This window comes from Dipodomys merriami, unplaced genomic scaffold (genome assembly GCF_024711535.1).
Source record: "Dipodomys merriami isolate MVZ:Mamm:240054 unplaced genomic scaffold, mDipMer1.0.p SCAF_13, whole genome shotgun sequence".
Lineage (NCBI taxonomy): Eukaryota > Metazoa > Chordata > Mammalia > Rodentia > Heteromyidae > Dipodomys > Dipodomys merriami.
In genome coordinates this window covers 26,020,442-26,038,305 of record NW_027202604.1, presented here as the reverse complement: position 1 = coordinate 26,038,305, position 17,864 = coordinate 26,020,442, and the positions used below count along the sequence as shown (strand labels likewise).

At 43.1% G+C, this 17,864-nt stretch overlaps 1 protein-coding gene across 2 annotated transcripts in view; it reads left to right on the top strand.

The window, feature by feature from the left end:
* Positions 1–16,572, top strand: part of Eogt (EGF domain specific O-linked N-acetylglucosamine transferase) — a 34,388-nt gene extending 17,816 nt beyond the window's left edge. For both annotated transcript variants that reach the window (XM_070018927.1, XM_070018928.1), the window contains exons 10-18: positions 2,472–2,575; positions 5,420–5,512; positions 5,862–5,933; positions 6,031–6,117; positions 8,196–8,264; positions 11,030–11,091; positions 12,817–12,936; positions 14,803–14,905; positions 15,849–16,572. In XM_070018927.1, the coding sequence (XP_069875028.1) occupies positions 2,472–2,575; positions 5,420–5,512; positions 5,862–5,933; positions 6,031–6,117; positions 8,196–8,264; positions 11,030–11,091; positions 12,817–12,936; positions 14,803–14,905; positions 15,849–15,995 (857 nt within the window). In that variant the 3' untranslated portion in view covers positions 15,996–16,572. The remainder of the gene's footprint in view (positions 1–2,471; positions 2,576–5,419; positions 5,513–5,861; positions 5,934–6,030; positions 6,118–8,195; positions 8,265–11,029; positions 11,092–12,816; positions 12,937–14,802; positions 14,906–15,848) is intronic.
* The last annotated feature ends 1,292 nt before the right edge of the window (positions 16,573–17,864 follow it).

The following is a 17,864-nucleotide window of genomic DNA, read 5'->3' as shown; positions in this document are numbered from 1 at the left end:
TGAAAGACCAAGTGAAAATTCTATGTTCAAGGTTCTAACTCATTTTTATAAATATGCAAATTTAAAAGGGGGCAAAGAAGGTGCTGTGATCTGCCTACAAAAGAGGCAAATAATGTGTTAACTGTGAAATTTATGCAGATCTTATGCAATAAAGTATGTAAAGTGGGAATAGGAAGCGAAGGTAGACATGCACTATTTCTTTCCTATAATCATTACTTTTTTTTCCCTTCTAATTTACACTGTCATCCAATTTTCCTCTTTTTAACTTTTACCTTGGGAGAATGAGCTTTCTATGGGACAAAATTTAGTAGGGTGCACATTTCTCCAAGATGAAGCCCATGTTTGGTACCTCATTTATAAATGAGAATTTATAAATGTTTTGTGGTATAAATGTTATTGTGTACACAACTATAGTTCTCAGCCAATGAACACACTAAATGTTACCTGGAAGCAAATGTGAGCTTTGTGGTTCACCTGGGGAGAGGGGAATGTGTTCTATGAGAACTTTATTTTCTTGTTAATTGGAAAATATGTTCCTTCCCAAGACTTTCCTGGAGGAAAAACTTGAACTTTTCCAAACATTTATGTAAGATTCCAGCCTGCAAAAGAAGTAAGGGTTGGGGCTGGGAATGTGGTTTAGTGGTAGAATGCTTATCTAGCATGCATGAAGCCCTGGGTTCGATTCCTCAGTACCACATAAACAGAAAAGGCTGGAAGTGGAGCTGTGGTTCAAGTGGTAGAGTGCTAGCCTTGAGAAAAGAAGCTCAGGGACATTGCCCAGGCTGAGTTCAAGCCCCAGGACTGGGAAGAAAAAAAAAACTGGGTGTTTTCACTCTTTTGTTTCTGGCATACAATTTTATTATTCTCTGTGGAAATGAGGTCAGAATATTTTGCAGTTTCTGTGTTTGACTCACTGGCTTTCTTTTTTTCTCAGCTTTTTCCTTCCTTGAAAATGCATGAGCTTGTTTTTTAATTCCCTCCCTCCCTCCCTCCCTCCCTTCCTTCCTTCCTCCCTTCCTTCCTTCCTTCCTTCCTTCTTTCCTTCCTTCCTTCCTTCCTTCCTTCCTTCCTTCCTTCCTTCCTTCCTTCCTTCCTTCCTTCCTTCCTTCCTTTTTCCTCCATCCTTCCCTTCCTCTCTTTCTTTTTCCCTCCCTCGCTCCCTTCCTCCCTACTTTCTCTCCTTTCTCTCTTTCGTTCTGGCAATATTGGGGTTTGAACTCAGGGCTTTGCTCCTGCCACTCTTGACATGTCACCAGCCTGAAAAGTCATGTTTTGCATGTCACTTCTTTGAACATCTTCCCATCTAGGATTTCTATTTCTAGGTTGACTTCCGGGTGATGCATTCCTAAATCAAGGGGTGCATGATCTCTTTCTCTTTGGTGGTGATGCATTCCTAAATCAAGGGGTGCATGATCTCTTTCTCTTTGGTGACTTGAGTGAACTTATGAATAGTGACAGCCACAGCCCTCTTTATCTGAACTGGGAGGCCCCCCACAAAGGTCTTCCCATGAACCTCGGGGATCAGCACCCAAAGGTGCATCCTCACCAAGTTGGCACTTATTATTTCCTATCCTATAGGAGAAGTGGGCTTGAGAAACATACCTAAGTACCTTGCCTATGAGCAACTGAGCTAGGACTCACCTGGTTCTTCTGATTCCAGTATTTATAGTCATTCAGTTACTTCAATTAGAGGACTAGACGTTCACTTCTTTTAGTTGTTTAGTGTTTGCTCAAGAGAATGGTATGAGCAACACTGCACAAGAAAGAAAACTGGCAAATGTTAGTAGTTGCCAGTGTTCTTTATGCTTATTTGATTGATTTCCTTTTTCTTTCTCCTTTTTCTTTTTTTCTTTTTCTTTTTTTTTTTTTTTTTTATTGCCAGTCCTGAGGCTTGAACTCAGGGCCTGGGTGTTGACCTTTAGTTTTTTTTTGCTCAAAACTGGCACTCTACCACTTGAGCCACAGCTCCACTTTTGGGTTTTTTTTTCTGGTTAATTGGAGATAAGAGTCTCACAGACTTTCTTGCCTGGGCTGGCTTTGAACCAGCTAGGATTACAGACATGAGCCCCTGGCACCTGGCTTGTTTGATTTATTTTTAAGAAAAAGAGCAATCCTAAAGAATAATGATTAATCTCCTGGACACTGACTAGAGTTTGGTGTATTTTGAGTTTAATAGGCTGACACATTCTCTCTCCAGGGCCTTACTGATCATTTACTACTTATTATATATAAAAAAGTGAATTTCTGACTTTCTGAACAAGTCATCTAAAAAGTATGTTTGAACCCAATACCTTTGTAAATTGTGTATAAAGCATTTCCAGTCTGGAAAAAAAAAATCCCACCCACCTTGTTTTCTCCCATTATTTAAATTAAAAGTTTACCAAACGCTGAGCAATGGGTATAGAATAGAAACTGCTCATTCATTGTTCTTTGGGTTTCATTAACATAGCTTTCTTTTGTTCCCATGCCAGGTGTGAACATGTATCATCACTTCTGTGATTTTCTCAATCTTTATGTCACTCAGCACATGAACAACTCCTTCAGCACAGACGTGTATGTGGTGATGTGGGACACGGTGAGTGAGTGTGCCTTCTGCTCTAGCCCTGTCACCTTGCTCTGTCATTCTGTAGCTCTGGCCTTGTGAAACAAATACGTGTCTAAGACACACATTTAAATATACACCTGTGTTCACACTCATGGAGGCAAGTGCTCCCACACACAAATGTACGTGTGCTTCTTTGCTCTCCAAAGCAGTGGACAATTTCCCCCCCTTTATTAGTAGGTGGAGATTCCAAGAGCAAAAATTCAGCCTGGTTGCTTCAGAATTGCTGTGAGGGAGATGCTGGAAAATGCTCATCTGCCCCGCCTCTAATGCACATTGGGAGAGCTGCTATGGAGTTTGTCCTTTGGAATTTATTGTTTGCTTTTTTTTTTTTAAGGACTAGAGATTGAACCTAGAGCCTCACACATTGTAAGCAAGGCTCCACCACCAAGCTACACTCATCATCTCTGTCTTTGCTAATGGTGGCATGCACCACATGCCACATTGTGCTCTATATTTCAGCTTACTGTCCAGAGCAAGTCTTAGACATGTATATAAGCATGCAGGCATATATACCTGCTATCAGTTTTCAGTATGGTATGTTTTTCCTTCTTCCTGTCTCTTTTTTCTTGGTAGCACTGGGGTTTTGCACTCATGACTTCACACTTGCTAGGCAAATGCTCTACTACTTGAGCCATGTCCTAGCTATTTTTTTACATAGTGCCTTGAACTTTTGTCTGGACTGACCTTGGATTGAGATCCTCCTACTTCTGCCTTTGGAAAAGCTGGAATGATAGGCATACACTTTCATGCCTGGCTTGTTTCTTCTTTTCTTTGCTCTTTTCTTTCTTCCTTTCTTCCTTTTTTTGTGTGCCAGTACTGGGGCTAGAACTCAGGGCCTGGGCTCTATCCCTTAACTTTTTTTTTCCCCTCAAAGCTAACTTTCTACTACTTGAGCCACAGATCTTCTGGCTTTTTGGTGGTAAATTGGAGATGAGTCTCCTGGACTTTCCTGCCCAGGCTGGCTTTGAACTTCGGATCCTCAAATTTCAGTCTCCTAAGTAGCTAGGATTACAGGTGTGAGCCACCAGTGCCTGGCTCTGATGCATACTGTAAACCATGCCTTGCTATATAATCACTGCATTGTGAAGGATATGCAATTGGCTGTAATATTGTATCATCCAAAGAGTATGGTGAGGTTTCTAGATAGGGGAACAGTAAAGGTTATTTACTGTAAAGATTCTTATAAAAGGCATCTTATTTGATTTGACGTGTTTTATCTCAAGAAATTGTCTAGAATTTACTTCTTTCAATTGCCCTTTATTTGTTACTGAGCCAGAACTGTAATAATCCCAGCTCTGTAAGTCAGCAGCTGTGCAATTTAGAAAAATTTACTTAAATGTGTTTTATTTTCTGTGAGAAGGGCCGTTATTTGAACAGCATTCGAGAAATACCTAAGGAAGGAATTTTGTCTTAAATCACTATAACTGCTCTAAATAACTTTAAAATAATGATACTATGTGCAAAATAAAAGTTTCAAAATTCACAAAGTAAGGCTACAAAGATAAAAGGTTCTATATAATGAGTGTAACAAGTGTAAACTTTGAATAGAACCTCAGAACATGTATTTCTGATTTTTCTTAGCTGAATATTTCAATCTAAGTTACACCATTTTGAAATTAATTGATTTCCTTCTTTTGGATGTTGGAGTTCATAATTAACTTACATTTTCCAAACAGAATGTGTTTTGTAAATATCTGAGAGACATCTGTTATGGTGCTCATGAGAGTCAAGGCTGCAATCACGAACTGAGTTTAATCCCAACTCCATAGCCCAGCTGCAATGCAATTTAAAAAAATTACTTAAATTTGTGTCCCAGTTTCCTCATCTACAAGAGGGATAAAAATATTAGCTAGCTCATTAGGCTTGTGGGTCTGTTTATAGAGTTAATATTAATGGCTTCATAAAGTGCCTAGTACATAAGAACTGTGCCCAGTTAGTAGTTATATAATGTTATTATGATTAGCTTCATCAATGTTAATGGGGAATTATCATGTGTTTTTCATTAATTAATGGAGAGTATCTCTTATGGCTACATATATTACATCTTTAATGTTAAAGCTTTTAATCCATTTTCATGCTTTGAAATTTCTTTCCAAACCTGATTTGTTTACTCTGCCAGTTTTTGCTATTGAGCATGTCAGTCTGTGTGTGTGTGTGTGTGTGTGTGTGTGTGTGTGTGTGTGTGTGTGTGTGTGTGTGTGTGTGTGTGTGTGTGTGTGTGTGTGTGTGTGTGTGTGTGTGTGTGTGTTATCTGTGATATGAATATGGGTAGAAAGTTAACAAAAAAAATCTCACAATTATAATTTAAGAGATGAGAAACTAAGCCAGGCACCAATGGCACTCCTGAAATCCTAGCTTCTTAGAAGGCCTCAGCCTGAGGATTGAAGTTCAAAGCTAACCCGGGCAGGAAAATCAATGAAACCCTTATCTCCAGTTAATCACAGAAAAAGCCAGAAGTGGAGCTGTGGCTCCAAGTGCTAGCCTTGAGCAAAAAGAATTCAGGGCCAGTGCCTAGGCCCAGAGTTCAAGCTCCAGGATCGAAGAAACAAAAAGTGAGACTCAAAGGAGTTAGAGCAGAAAAACAAACACTACTGACACTAGCAGTAGAGCTGTAGTGTTTATTTCTGATGCTGTTTCACCCATTAGGCATTTGCTTAGGCCCAAGGTGAAGATCTATTTGTTCTTGGGAGCTGTTTGTGGCCCACAGTGGAAGCTGACACCAGCAGCCTTATCCTATCTGGGTGTTTCCTCACATCTCTGAGCAGCTGTGTCAGGCCCTTTCATTGCTCTAACTTAGCTTGTTTCCACCTGCAGAGTTCTTATGGATACGGTGACCTCTTCTCTGACACCTGGAAAGCATTTACGGATTATGATGTCATACATCTGAAAACCTACGATAACAAAAGGGTACTGGAAACTTTACTGAAGTCTTCGTAGGAAGCAACTGTGGTATACCGATGTCTTACTCTTGTGATACGTATTAAATTTGAATAACAGTTAGCTATTACCATTCATTTCTGATTTCTTGGGTTCTTCTACCCAAGACTCTTGTTGTTTTTAACCATGTAGTTTTCTCACCTTTCTGTCAGGCTTCCATAAATCTGAATCTCACTCTCTTTGAAATAGGATGCTATGCAGACAATTCTGATGCAAACCAGAGACTGATTAAAATGTAGTTTGAAAAAATGAGGAGAGTGATTTTGGTGTCAAGGTGTAAATGATCTTCTCTTATGTTGTAAAATCTCTTTATTCCTAGGTGTGTTTCAAAGAAGCTGTTTTTTCCTTACTGCCCCGCATGAGGTACGGGCTTTTCTACAACACCCCTCTGGTAAGCACTTGCAGATAATACTCATGTGTTATTCAAAACATCAGAAATTGGAATGCAGTGGTGCATGTTGTAATACTAACTGCTGCTTATGTTTTAGATATCTGGCTGTCAACACACTGGCTTATTCAGGGCCTTCTCCCAGCACGTGCTGTACAGACTGGGCATCATCCAAGAGGGACCCCAGGTAAAGGACACAGGATGGGCTCTCAGGTGGCCTTGTTTACATCCCCAACAAAAATCAGTGCTACCATTCCTGAGGGGGCGGGGAAGGAGGCAGTTGTTTTCTGTGTTAATATTTTCAATCCAGAGTCATTGGAATTCAGGTATCAAAAACCGTTAAGGGGCTGGGTGCTGGTGGCTCACACCACTCAGGAGGCTAAGATCTGAGGATTGTGTTTCAAAGTCAGCCTTGGCAGGAAAGTCTATGAGACTCTTATCTCTTATCCCCAATGAGTTGGACATGGAGCTATGGCGCCAGTGGTAGAGCAATAACCTTGAGCACAAAAAAGCTCAGAGACAATGCCCAGACCCTGAGTTCAAGCCCCAGGCTATTGCAAGACTGAGCTTTTTTCCTCCTTTGTTTTGGCCCTATTTCTCTACCTTCTGCTAAGCTCTTAACACACACACACACACACACACACACACACACACACACACACACACACACACACACACACACACACACACACACACACACACACACACACACACACACACACACACACACACACACACACACACACACACACACACACACACACACACACACACACACACACACACACACACACACACACACACACACACACACACACACACACACACACACACACACACACCCCCCCCCCTCTGCTAAGGAAAAAAAACCCCTCAAAACCATCTCAGTTAGGTGATGGTGGCTCACACCTGTAATTATAGCTACTCAGGAGATCTGAGATCTGGGGACTGAGGTTCAGAGCCACTCCAGGCAAGTAAACCCTCTTACCTCCAATTAAACCATCAAAAAGAAGCAGAGGTGTGATTTAAGTTACTGAGTGTCAGTCATGAGCTAAAAAAGTTGAGTGAGTGAGGGGCTGGGAAGGTGGTTCAGTGGTAAAGCGCTTGCCTTGCATGCATGAGACCCTGGGTTCAATTCCTCAGCACCACATAACCAAAAAGAAGAAAAGCCGGAAGTGGCACTGTGGCTCAAGTGGAAGAGCGCACTAGCCTTGAGCTGAAGAGCTGAGGGACAGCGCGCAGGCCCAGAGTTCAGGACCATGACCAGACCCCCCCCCCAAAAAAAAAAAAAGTTGAGTGAGAGTGCCAGCCCCCTGAGTTCAAGTCCTAGTATTGTGCACACAAACACACACACACACACACAAATCTACCAACCAACATCCAAACAATGTAATGAATGGCTTTTGTCTTTTATGACTAAAGTCTATCTGTTTATATATTTTACCATCACTTAATAATGGTACATATTTCATAATAGAATGTGTAATGATCAAAGCAGGGTACTTCAGACATGAAAATGGGGCCAAGAAACTTGAGGGGAGGGGTGGGGTTGGAATAGATGGGGAGGTGAATGATGGCAGGGGTGACATTGGTCAAGATGCTTTGTGGACATAAACTGACATGTTGAGTTAAAACCCTTTGTGTAACTATTTAAAGATTATGAACAAAATTTAAAGTTAAAAAACAAGGTACTTAGCACATGAGTTGCTTCTGACATTTATCACATCTTTCTGTTAAAGCACAATGAAAAATCTAGCTGTTTGAAAATATATAATCAATTTTTATTAAAGTAGTGAAGCTTAATCCTCCTCTTTCATTATTTTTTGTGACCATTAGCCAGCCCTTTTCTAGTCTCTCCTCACACCATTTTCAGCCTCTGGCATCCACTGTTCTATTTTTCTACTTCCATGAGATCAACTTTTTTAGCCTCCACAGAGGACTGCAGTAATGTCTGTCTATGCTGACTTATTATACTTAACATGATGTCCTCCACGTCTATTCATGTGGCTACAAATGACAGTGTTTAATTTTTTAATGACTGAGTAATACTCCATCATGCATGCATATCACATTTCCTTTGAAAGCGGAAACTTTTTTTATTCCCTGGAAGAATGACTTAAGAATCGGGCTGAAAACCTCCTCACTGCCTAAGTGTGTTTTTACTGGGCTGCATTTCTTCATGAAAATCCTACTTTAGGTTCATTTGTTCACACTTCAGTGTTGGCACAGGTTGTGGTGTCATTTTATCTTTCCATTTTATTATAGGATGGAAAAATTCGAGTCACCATTCTTGCTCGGAGCACAGAATACAGGAAAATACTAAATCAAAATGAGGTGAGTTTTTGGGTTTGCAGTTTTCCTATCACAATGACCTTGTCTTCCTATGACTTGTGAGCCTGGCTTTTCACATCACAGTCAACGTTTTGATATGAAAATAATAGTTTTTAGGAAAGGTGAATCTGGTAAATGGTCTAGCCTGGCCATTAGATATAAGTACCTAATGGAGGTCACCAACCGTTGATGCTCAAATCAACTTTGCTTTGTTCCCCTATAACCAACTCAGAGTAGAAAGTGACAGAAACAGAACCCTGCCCTGAATGTAGCAGATCCTGAAATATTTGTCCTCACATCCAACAGTTGAGGAATTCTAATCATGATTAGGATTCTTTATTGCCAGAATTTACATGAACCTTGGTCTTTTAATGAGGAGAGGTTCCTTATAAAAAGAGACAATACCACAGCACTGGGATCCCTGTGTCACAATTTCTAGCCACACCAGAGAGGTGGCTATGTGCTGTCCAACATCCCCTATCAGTCTGTAGCTGTTGAATGTGAGCAATATAGTCAAGGAAGTCCAAGGACTGGAGAAATTTTGTTTATATAGCTCTGTGTGTGTTTAGCAGGAATTAAATGGTATTCACTGTCTGTTGCTCTCCATCATACAAGAGCAGAGTACCCTGGTTAAGATCATAGATTGGGCACCAGTGGTGCACCCCGTGATCCTATCAACTCAGAGGCTGAGATCTGAAGATCAAGGTTCAAAGCCAAATGGGGCAGAAAAGTCTGGAGATTCTTCTCACCAATTATCCAGCAAAAAGTCAGAAGTGGAGGTGTGGTTGAAGCAGTAGAGTGCTAGCTTTGAACAATTAAAACCCAAACAAAAGAGTAGGACCTTGAGTTCAAGCCTTAGTACTGGTGCATGTATGCATATACAGTCTCTCTCTCTCTCTCTCTCTCTCTCTCTCTCTCTCTCTCTCTCTCTCTCTCTCTCTCTCTCTCTCTCTCTCTCACATACACACACACAAAGATGACAGATTCTGGGGTCAGAGGACCTAGATTTAATTTGGGCTCTGCATTGTATGCTGGAAGGTTGTTTTTTTGGGGGGAGGGGTCCAGTCATGGGGCCTGAACTCAGCCTGGGCACTGTCCCTCAGCTCTTCAGCTCAAGGCTAGCGCTCTACCACTTGAGCCACAGCACCACTTCTGGCTTTTTTTCTTTTTTGCTTATGTGGTGCTGAGGAATTGAACCCAGGGCCTCATGCATGCAAGGCGAGCGCTCTACCACTGAGCCACCTTCCCAGCCCCTACACTGGAAGTTTTTAACTCCTCTCAGCCTTCCCTGTCTTGTTTACAAAATGACCAGCATAGCAGTCACATTACTGACATTGTATGATTGTTACATGAATATTTAGTAGGCTGAAGGTACCTTGAAAATGCCTGCTTTATGGAAATACACAACCAGTGCTGTGTGTGTGTGTGTGTGTGTGTGTGTGTGTGTGTGTGTGTGTGTGTGTGTGTGTGTGTGTGTGTGTGTGTGTGTGTGTGTATGTGTGTGTGTGTGTGTGTGTGTGTGTGTGTGTGTGTGTGTGTGTGTGTGTGTGGTGCTGGCGAAGGAACCCAGATGCACACTAGGCAAGCACTCCACCATTGAGCTTCACCACTGCCCCAGTGCTGGGGCTGTCGCAGTATCGTATATGGTGTGTGCCGCAGGCCTCTTGTTTGTACACAAGTTCAGAACTTGCTGAATGGTGGTAATCTGCAGTGTTGGGTTGCACTGGCCTGCTTGCAAGGGGTGTGGAGAACTGTGGCTATGATTTTGGTAATACATTAATTATGTTTTGATACCTTCCGTTTGCTAGAAGACTAATCATTTCTCTTTCTTTCTTTTTGGCCAGTCCTGGGGCTTGAACTTGAACTGAGCATGGTCTCTGAGCTTCTTTTGTTCAAGGCTAGGACTCTATCACTTGAGCCACAGAGCCACTTGCGGCTTTTTCTGTGTATGTGGTGCTGGCTTTTTCTGTGTATGTGGTTTCAAAACCCAGGGCTTCATGCATGCTAGGCAAGCACTCTACTATTAAGTCACATTCCCAGCCCCAACTAATCATTTTTCTAGGTAGAATTATTGAAATGGTGTGTGTGTGTGTGCACGTGTGCACACATGTGTATGCATTCTTGAGCTTGAAGTCAATGCCTACACACTGTTCTTTAGCTTCTATGCTCAAGGCTGGCACTCTACCATTTGAATCACAGCTCTGTTTCTGGCTTTTTGATGCTTAATTGGAGATCAGAGTCTCAGAGACTTTCCTGCCTGGGCTAATTTTGATTCTCAGTCCTCAGATCTCATCCTCCTTGGGCAGCTAGGATAACAGGCATAACAGGATAACAGCTGGCATCAGGCTGAAATGTTTTTCTGTCAAGATTTCAGCAAAGTGCTTCAAACAATTGTCTGAAGCAGGATGTGGAAGGGAAGAAATTTTACTGTAGCATCTGGAACATGGCAGGAACAATCCACACAGATTGAAAGCTGCAGGAATAACTAGCAAATGATGGTGATGGCAGCCTCCAGTGCTGGGTATCGAGCGCTGTGCCTCTGGGCTGTGGCCTCTCAGCCTCCTCACACCCAGTGTTTTGCAAGGTTAGTCGGGTCACGTGCTCAAGAGCCAGGATTTGACCTCAACTGACACCCAGAACCATGGACCTAAAAGATGATCGATGTCTGAAAAATATATGCAAAAATGTCAGAAATGTTAGGCTTTTGGAAGGAAGGTAGAACAGAAAAGGAGGAAGGGAAAGTGATTCTACTTTGTGTCTTTGTCCAGCTTGTGAATGCGCTGAAGACAGTATCGACATTCGAAGTCCAGATTGTCGATTACAAGTACAGGTGAGTTATAGTCACCCCTGGACAGGTGCTGTACACTTTTGCTTCAATGAATTCATGGTGGGTCACAAGTGGGGGCTGTTGGCAGGTGTAGAGAAAGGACAGTTACATACCAATTGGTGAACAAAGTGGACAAAACCCTCCAGTGTACATGGTGGCCTGGAGTTGTAGGGTCTGATATTGTGACATTGTCTTTCTTACTCAAAAGAAGTGGTGAGTCCAGGTTTGCATTTGAAATTTCTAAAGACTTAAAATTTGGCAGGTAGTTCTGAATTTTAAAAAAATACATTATAGGCTTTATTGACCTTGCTAGCTACAAAGTTTCAACTGTTCCCCTAAAATTATTTCTAAGAGAATAATTTTGGGGTCATAGAATAACATGAGAATTAAAAAAATTATTTTCATTTATGTTAAAGTTTTTTTTTTTTGGTCAGTTGTGAGGGCTAAACTCTGGGCCTGGGCGCTGTCCCTCAGCTCTTCAGCTCAAGGCTAGTGCCCTACCACTTGAGCCACAGCACCACTTCTGGCTTTTTTCTGTGGTAATGAGGAATCAAACCCAGGGCCTCATGTATTCGAGGCAAACACTCTACCACTGAGCCAACTTCCCAGACCCCTCTCCCAGTTGCTTTTGTAGGAGCACAGATCCTGGTTGTAGTCCGGTGTTATGCAAGATATGAAGGGGAAAGATAAAAGGGAAAAGGAAAAGTTCTTGTCTCTACTCCTCGCTCAGCCACAATTACCAACCTGTTTCCCAGATGTGTGATAATGAATAGTTTGTGTCATGTTAAAACTGTTAACTGGGTCCCGCACCGGTGGCTCACACCTGTAATCCTATTTATGAGGCTGAAGTCTAAGAATCATGGTTTGAAGCCAGCCTGGGTAGGAAAGTCTATAAGACTCTTATCTCCAATAAACCACCAGAAAACCACTCAGAAAAAGCTAAAAGTGATGCTGTGGTCAAGTGGTAGAGGCTCAAGTTCAAGTCTCAGGATCAGAAAAAAATAAAAAATATGTTTCCTGGAAGCTGGTGGCTCACACATGTATATCTTAAGGACTCAGGAGGCTGAGATCTGAGGGTCTCAGTTTAAAGACCACCCAGGCAGAATAGGCCATGAAACTCTTATCTCCAATTAACCATTAAAAAGCCAAGAATGGAGCTGCAAAGGTAGAAGGATGCTTTGATAGTCTCAGATTATTTTTATATTTTATGTGAGTCTTTGGTGATATTAGAATTTGAACTCACTCTACTCCTTGAGCCATGTCCCCAGCCTGCTGAGATTATTTTAAATCTACTTAGTTGGCACTAGTAACTCACATCATGAAAAAAGAAACTTATTTTTGTTTAATAAAGATACTTTTATTACCTTATGGAAACTTTTTAGTTTAAATGAAATTCCAAGCACAGGCCTAGACAGAAAAACCATGATTTTTATTTAACTCACATAACTAGTGCAAAAAAAGGCTGGAGACATGGCTCAGAGGTAGAGCATCTGCTTAGTGAGGAGACGTGAGTTTAAAACAAAGAACAGAAAGACAGGTGAGCTCACTTTGAAAAAAAAGGTCAAATTAGTAAGGAATGAAGTTATTCATTACTAGAGTGTGCTTGAAATTGGCAAGAAGGTAGATATGGTATGTGATTGGAACCAGCCTATATGTGCGTGTAAATATTGTTCATGATCATGCATGGTCTTTCCTTCTTCATCTCTCCTGGGCTGTTCTCTGTTACAGAGAGCTCGGGTTTTTGGATCAGCTGAGGATCACACACAACACGGACATATTTATCGGAATGCACGGAGCTGGTCTCACCCATTTACTCTTCCTTCCAGACTGGGCCGCTGTGTTTGAACTGTAAGTGTTTGATGGCAGCTTTCTACAAATAGTAAGGCTAAGCCTTAAATGTGCTTTAGATGTGGGTGTATGATTTCCTGACTCTGACTTCATTCTTATTTGTCTCTCCTAACTGTGAGCTCCTCCCTACAACCAGTGTTTAGTGTTACTGTGTTGTCATGCTTACCCAGCATGCACTGGTCCTGGGTGTGATGTACAACCCGAGAAAAAGAGAGGACAGAGAGAGAGAGAGAGAGAGAGAGAGAGAGAGAGAGAGAGAGAGAGAGGGAGAGGGAGAGGGAGAGGGAGAGGGAGAGGGAGAGGGAGAGGGAGAGGGAGAGGGAGAGGGAGAGGGGAGGGGAGGGGGAGGGGAGGGGAGGGGAGAGGGGAGGGGAGGGGAGGGGAGGGGAGGGGAGGGGAGGGGAGGGGAGAGGAGAGGAGAGGAGAGGAGAGGAGAGGAGAGGAGAGGAGAGGAGAGGAGAGAGGAGAGAGAAATAGAGACAGAGAGACAGAGACAGAGGTGGGGAGAGAAACAGAGAGAAACAGAGAGACTGAGAAAGGAGGGGAGGGGAAAGAAGAGGGGGAAGAGAAGGAAGGAGAGGGAGAAAGTGGGGGGAGAGGGAGAAAAAGAGGAGTGAGAGAGGAGAGAGAAAGAGACACAGAAAGAGACAGAGAAAGGAGGTGAGGGGAAAGAAAAGGGGGAGAGGGAAAGAAGGAGGGTGAGAAAGGAGGTAGGGGAGAAAGAGAGAGGAGAGAAAAAGAGACAGAGACAGGGAAAGGAGCGGAGGGGAAAGAGAAGGAGAAGGGGGAGAAGAAGAAGGGGGGAAGGGAGAGACAGAGAGAGGAGGAAGGGAGGGGAGGGAGGAAGAGAAAGGGGGAGAGAGGCAGGGTAAAGGGGAGAGAGAGAGGGAGGAGAGAACCTAATAGTTGTTTAGTAGTCACTAATCAGGGAAACTGGGCCCTCAGGAGTGAAAATGATTTAGCCACCGCATCCCTCTGACTCAGTGATAAGTTATGGAACAGGGTTAATAACTCGACTTTTGATACCAGGCCTACCTTAGGCTTCTGAGCTACTGGTAGCAATTCTCCTTATTTCCTTTTCCCCTTTGTGTCTGAATACCTTGATGGTTCTCCTTTCCCTGTCTTTTCCTTATACTGGGATTTGAACTCGGGAACTCAGGCACTCTAGGCAAGTGCTCTACCACTTGAACCATGCCCCGGCTCTTTCTTAGCTATTATTCAGGTAAAGTCTTGTGCTTTTGCCACATCAGCCTCAGACTGTGATCTGCCTCCTGCCACCTCCCAAATAGTTGGGGTTATAGGAGAGTGCTTACACAACTGGCCTTTTGTTGTTGTACTGGGGTTTGAACTCAAGGCTGCGAACTTGCTAGGCAGGTGCTTGACCCCTTGAGCCATACCTCTAGCTCCCACGTTTTGCTTTACAAAACATGTAAAAATAACTATTAATGTGGTAGGCAGATAATTGTGGATTCATCCTCCTAGAGGATGAAATGATGGATGGAAGGAGGCTAGTGGGGAAATGTACCAGGGACAGTGGAGCTCAGTAGACCTGGGATGCTTGCCTCACTTGGGAATTAGCTGTGCAACCTTGAATGTGTTCGCTCCCCAGTCTACTTCCCCAAGGAGAAGGACATAGTATCTTACAAAGTAGTATCAGGTTCATGGGCAGAAGGACCTGTTGAGTAAAGCTATTCCTCATCTCTCTGTGTCTGAAAAGTTAAGGTAAGGTACTGATCATGTTAATATCTATATCTATACACACACACACACACATACACACATATATGTATGCACCACCCCACCCCAAGAATGGCTGATCAGGAGACAGGTTGATCAGGTGACAGGTTGATCCCCCTGTGTGCTTAGATACAACTGTGAAGATGATCGCTGCTACTTAGACCTGGCCAGGCTGCGAGGCATCCACTACATCACATGGCGAAGGCAGAACAAAGTATTTCCTCAGGATAAGGTAAAGTTCAGCTGCAACTCACCTTGTCTGCAGTTTTTATGTGGCTTCCACTGTCCAGTTATTAAAATAGGGTCTATGGGGGGAGGCAATCATTGGACTTGAAAGATGAACTATTTTCTAAAATAAGAGTTGGATTTTTATCTTTGCCAATGGGAGACAGTTGTCATGTTGGGAAGGCAGTGTGGGGCGTACGGAGATCTAATAGACTGTGTTTATCGCAGGGGTCAGTGAACTGCAGCGCTGTGGGAGCAAAGCTGGCCCGCTTGCTGTTTTTGTAAATAAAGTTTTATTGGGATCAGGTTCACCTATTTATGGCTTGTCTGTGGCCAAACTCAGTAATTGACTGAGTACTTACAGTTGGGGCAGAGCTGAAGGTGTTTATTACTTGGTTGAAGATATTTACATTCTCTCTGCTCTATCTCCCTCTCCCCCTTTCCCTCTCTCCCGTCCTCTTTCTCCTCTCTCTCCTTTTTCTCCTCTTTTCCTCTTTCTCCCTTCTTTCCCCTCTCTTTCCTCCTTCTCTCTCCCTCCTTTTCTCCCCCCCTCTCCCCTCTGTCTCTTCCCCCTGTTCTCTCCCCTCCCATCTTCCCTCTCTAGTTTAGGGCCTTGAATCAGGGCCTAGATGCTATTCCTTATCATCTTCATTCAAGGCTGGTGCTCTACTACTTGAGCTACAGCTCCAGTGCTGGCTTTTGAATGATTACTTGGAGATGAATCTAAGGATTTTTCTACTCGGGCTGGCTTTGAGCCTAGCTTCTCAGATCTCAGCCTCCTGAGTAGCTAGGCTCCTGGCCCTAGTAGGTTCTCTCTAGAAACAGTTTGCTGACCTCTGTTATACATTGAAGTTTAAATCGTTGCTGAGCAGAGTAAAAGAACTTCCTTTCCGTAGAGAAGGGGCTTGTGCCTGCCTGATGAGGGCCTTGTATCTGGTTTGCTGTTACAGGGTCACCATCCAACCCTTGGGGAGCACCCGAAATTCACCAACTACTCCTTCGATGTAGAGGAATTCATGTTCCTGGTCCTTCAGGCTGCAGATCATGTGCGACAACACCCAAAATGGCCATTTAAAAAGACCCGGGATGAGCTGTGATGTGTGCAGTCTGTCTACAGGGAGGGAGGACCATCTAAATACCCATCCTCACAGCTCAGAGGCGACTGTGTGGTATTTGCTAGTCCAAAGTGAAAAATGACCTTTCTCTTTTTCTTCTTTCCTTTATTCTGTCTTTTCTTCTTTTTCTTCCCTCCCTCATCCCCCTCCCATCCCCTCCTTTCTCCTCTCCCTTTCCCTACCCTGCTCCTCTCCCCTCCCTCCCTCCCTCCATCCCTCCCTCCCTCCCTCCCTCCTTCCTTCCTTCCTTCCTCCCTCCCTCCCTCCCTCCCTCCCTCCCTCCCTCCTTCCTTCCTTCCTTCCTTCCTTCCTTCCTTCCTTCCTTCCTTCCTTCCTTCCTTCCTTCCTTCCTCTCTCTCTAACTCGCTCTTTCTCTTTCTTTTTGATATGGACTCTGTATGTAGCCAAGGCTGACCTTGAACTCACAATTTCCCTGCCTCAGGCTCCATAGTGCTGCAATTACAGCTATATGCTACCAGGCCTGGTCCCAAAATGACTTGATCTCTGCCAAAGCAGATCTTCAGGATATTTTGTATTTCATTGTCTTTAAGTGTTTCATGTGGTTTCATGTGATTATTGAGTCATTGTTATTTATCAAGAGCAGTAATATTTTTGCACTAAGAATTCTTACTTTTAGGAGCAGAGGCTCACATAATTGAGCCTTCTCATTAGGGCCACCAAAGTTTTCGACTTTTTCTCAGCTTTAGAATTTTTTGTAATTTTTAATATAAAATATTATATGATTGTAATTCCAAAGTGTTCCAACTTGTTTTTGACATACAAGGGCACATTCAGGATTGCGTTTTTGTTTATTTGCCATAATCTGTTTGTAATACTGATTGTTGTAGGGAAGGAAAAAGGACAGAACACACTCAGTTGTAATACTCAATTCCAAGCCATTAGACAGTGTTATAGATCAATGTTAAGTCTGCTCTACATTGTATTTATTAAGAAGCCGAGTACACCTGGGCACTGGTGACTCACACCTGTAATCCTAGATACTCAGGAGGCTGAGATCTGAGGATCCTTATTCAAAGCCAGCCCAGGCAGGAAAGTCTATGAGATTTTTATCTCCAATTAACCATCAGAAAACCAGAAGTGGAGCTGTGGCTCAAAGTGGTAGAGCACTAGCCTTGAGCAAAAGGAGCTCAAAGACAGCACCCAGGCCCTTGGTTCAAGCCCCATGACCAACAACCACAACATAAAAGAACCTGAGTAAATTGGGGCTAGAGATGTGGCTCAGGTGGTGGAGCTCTAGTCTTGGAGTGTGAGGTTTTGTGTTTAAACCCCAGTACTGCCACAAAAAGAAAAAAAAAATCTGAGTAAGTCATGCTGCTGGATTCATTTGGTATTCAAATCATGTGATAAAGGCCCCTCCGAACCTCCTGGTGTGCTGCCCCACACACCTTATTGCTGGTCTCTGCTGATGCTTCCTAAGCATCCAGTGGAACCAATGGTTATCCTTATGCACGTATCTGCAAGTGCACTGTGTGTGTGTGTGTGTGTGTGTGTGTGTGTACAAATCTACCTCTGTTAGCAAAACATTATGGTCTTTGATTTTACAAACTGAAGTAGCTTCATAAAGAGACTTTTTTCCTTATAGAAAAGGAAGATCATTAAAAAACAACAACAAAAAAATAGGTGTGTGAATTATCCAGCCAAAATAAAAAGCTGTAAGAGGGGCTGGGAAGGTGGCTCAGTGGTAGAGTGCTTGCCTTGCATACATGAGATCCTGGGTTCGATCCCTTAGCACCACATAAGTAGAAAAAGCCATAAATGGCGCTGTGGCTCAAGTGATAGAGTTCTAGCCTTGAGCTGAAGAGCTGAGGGACAGCGCCCAGGCCCAGAGCT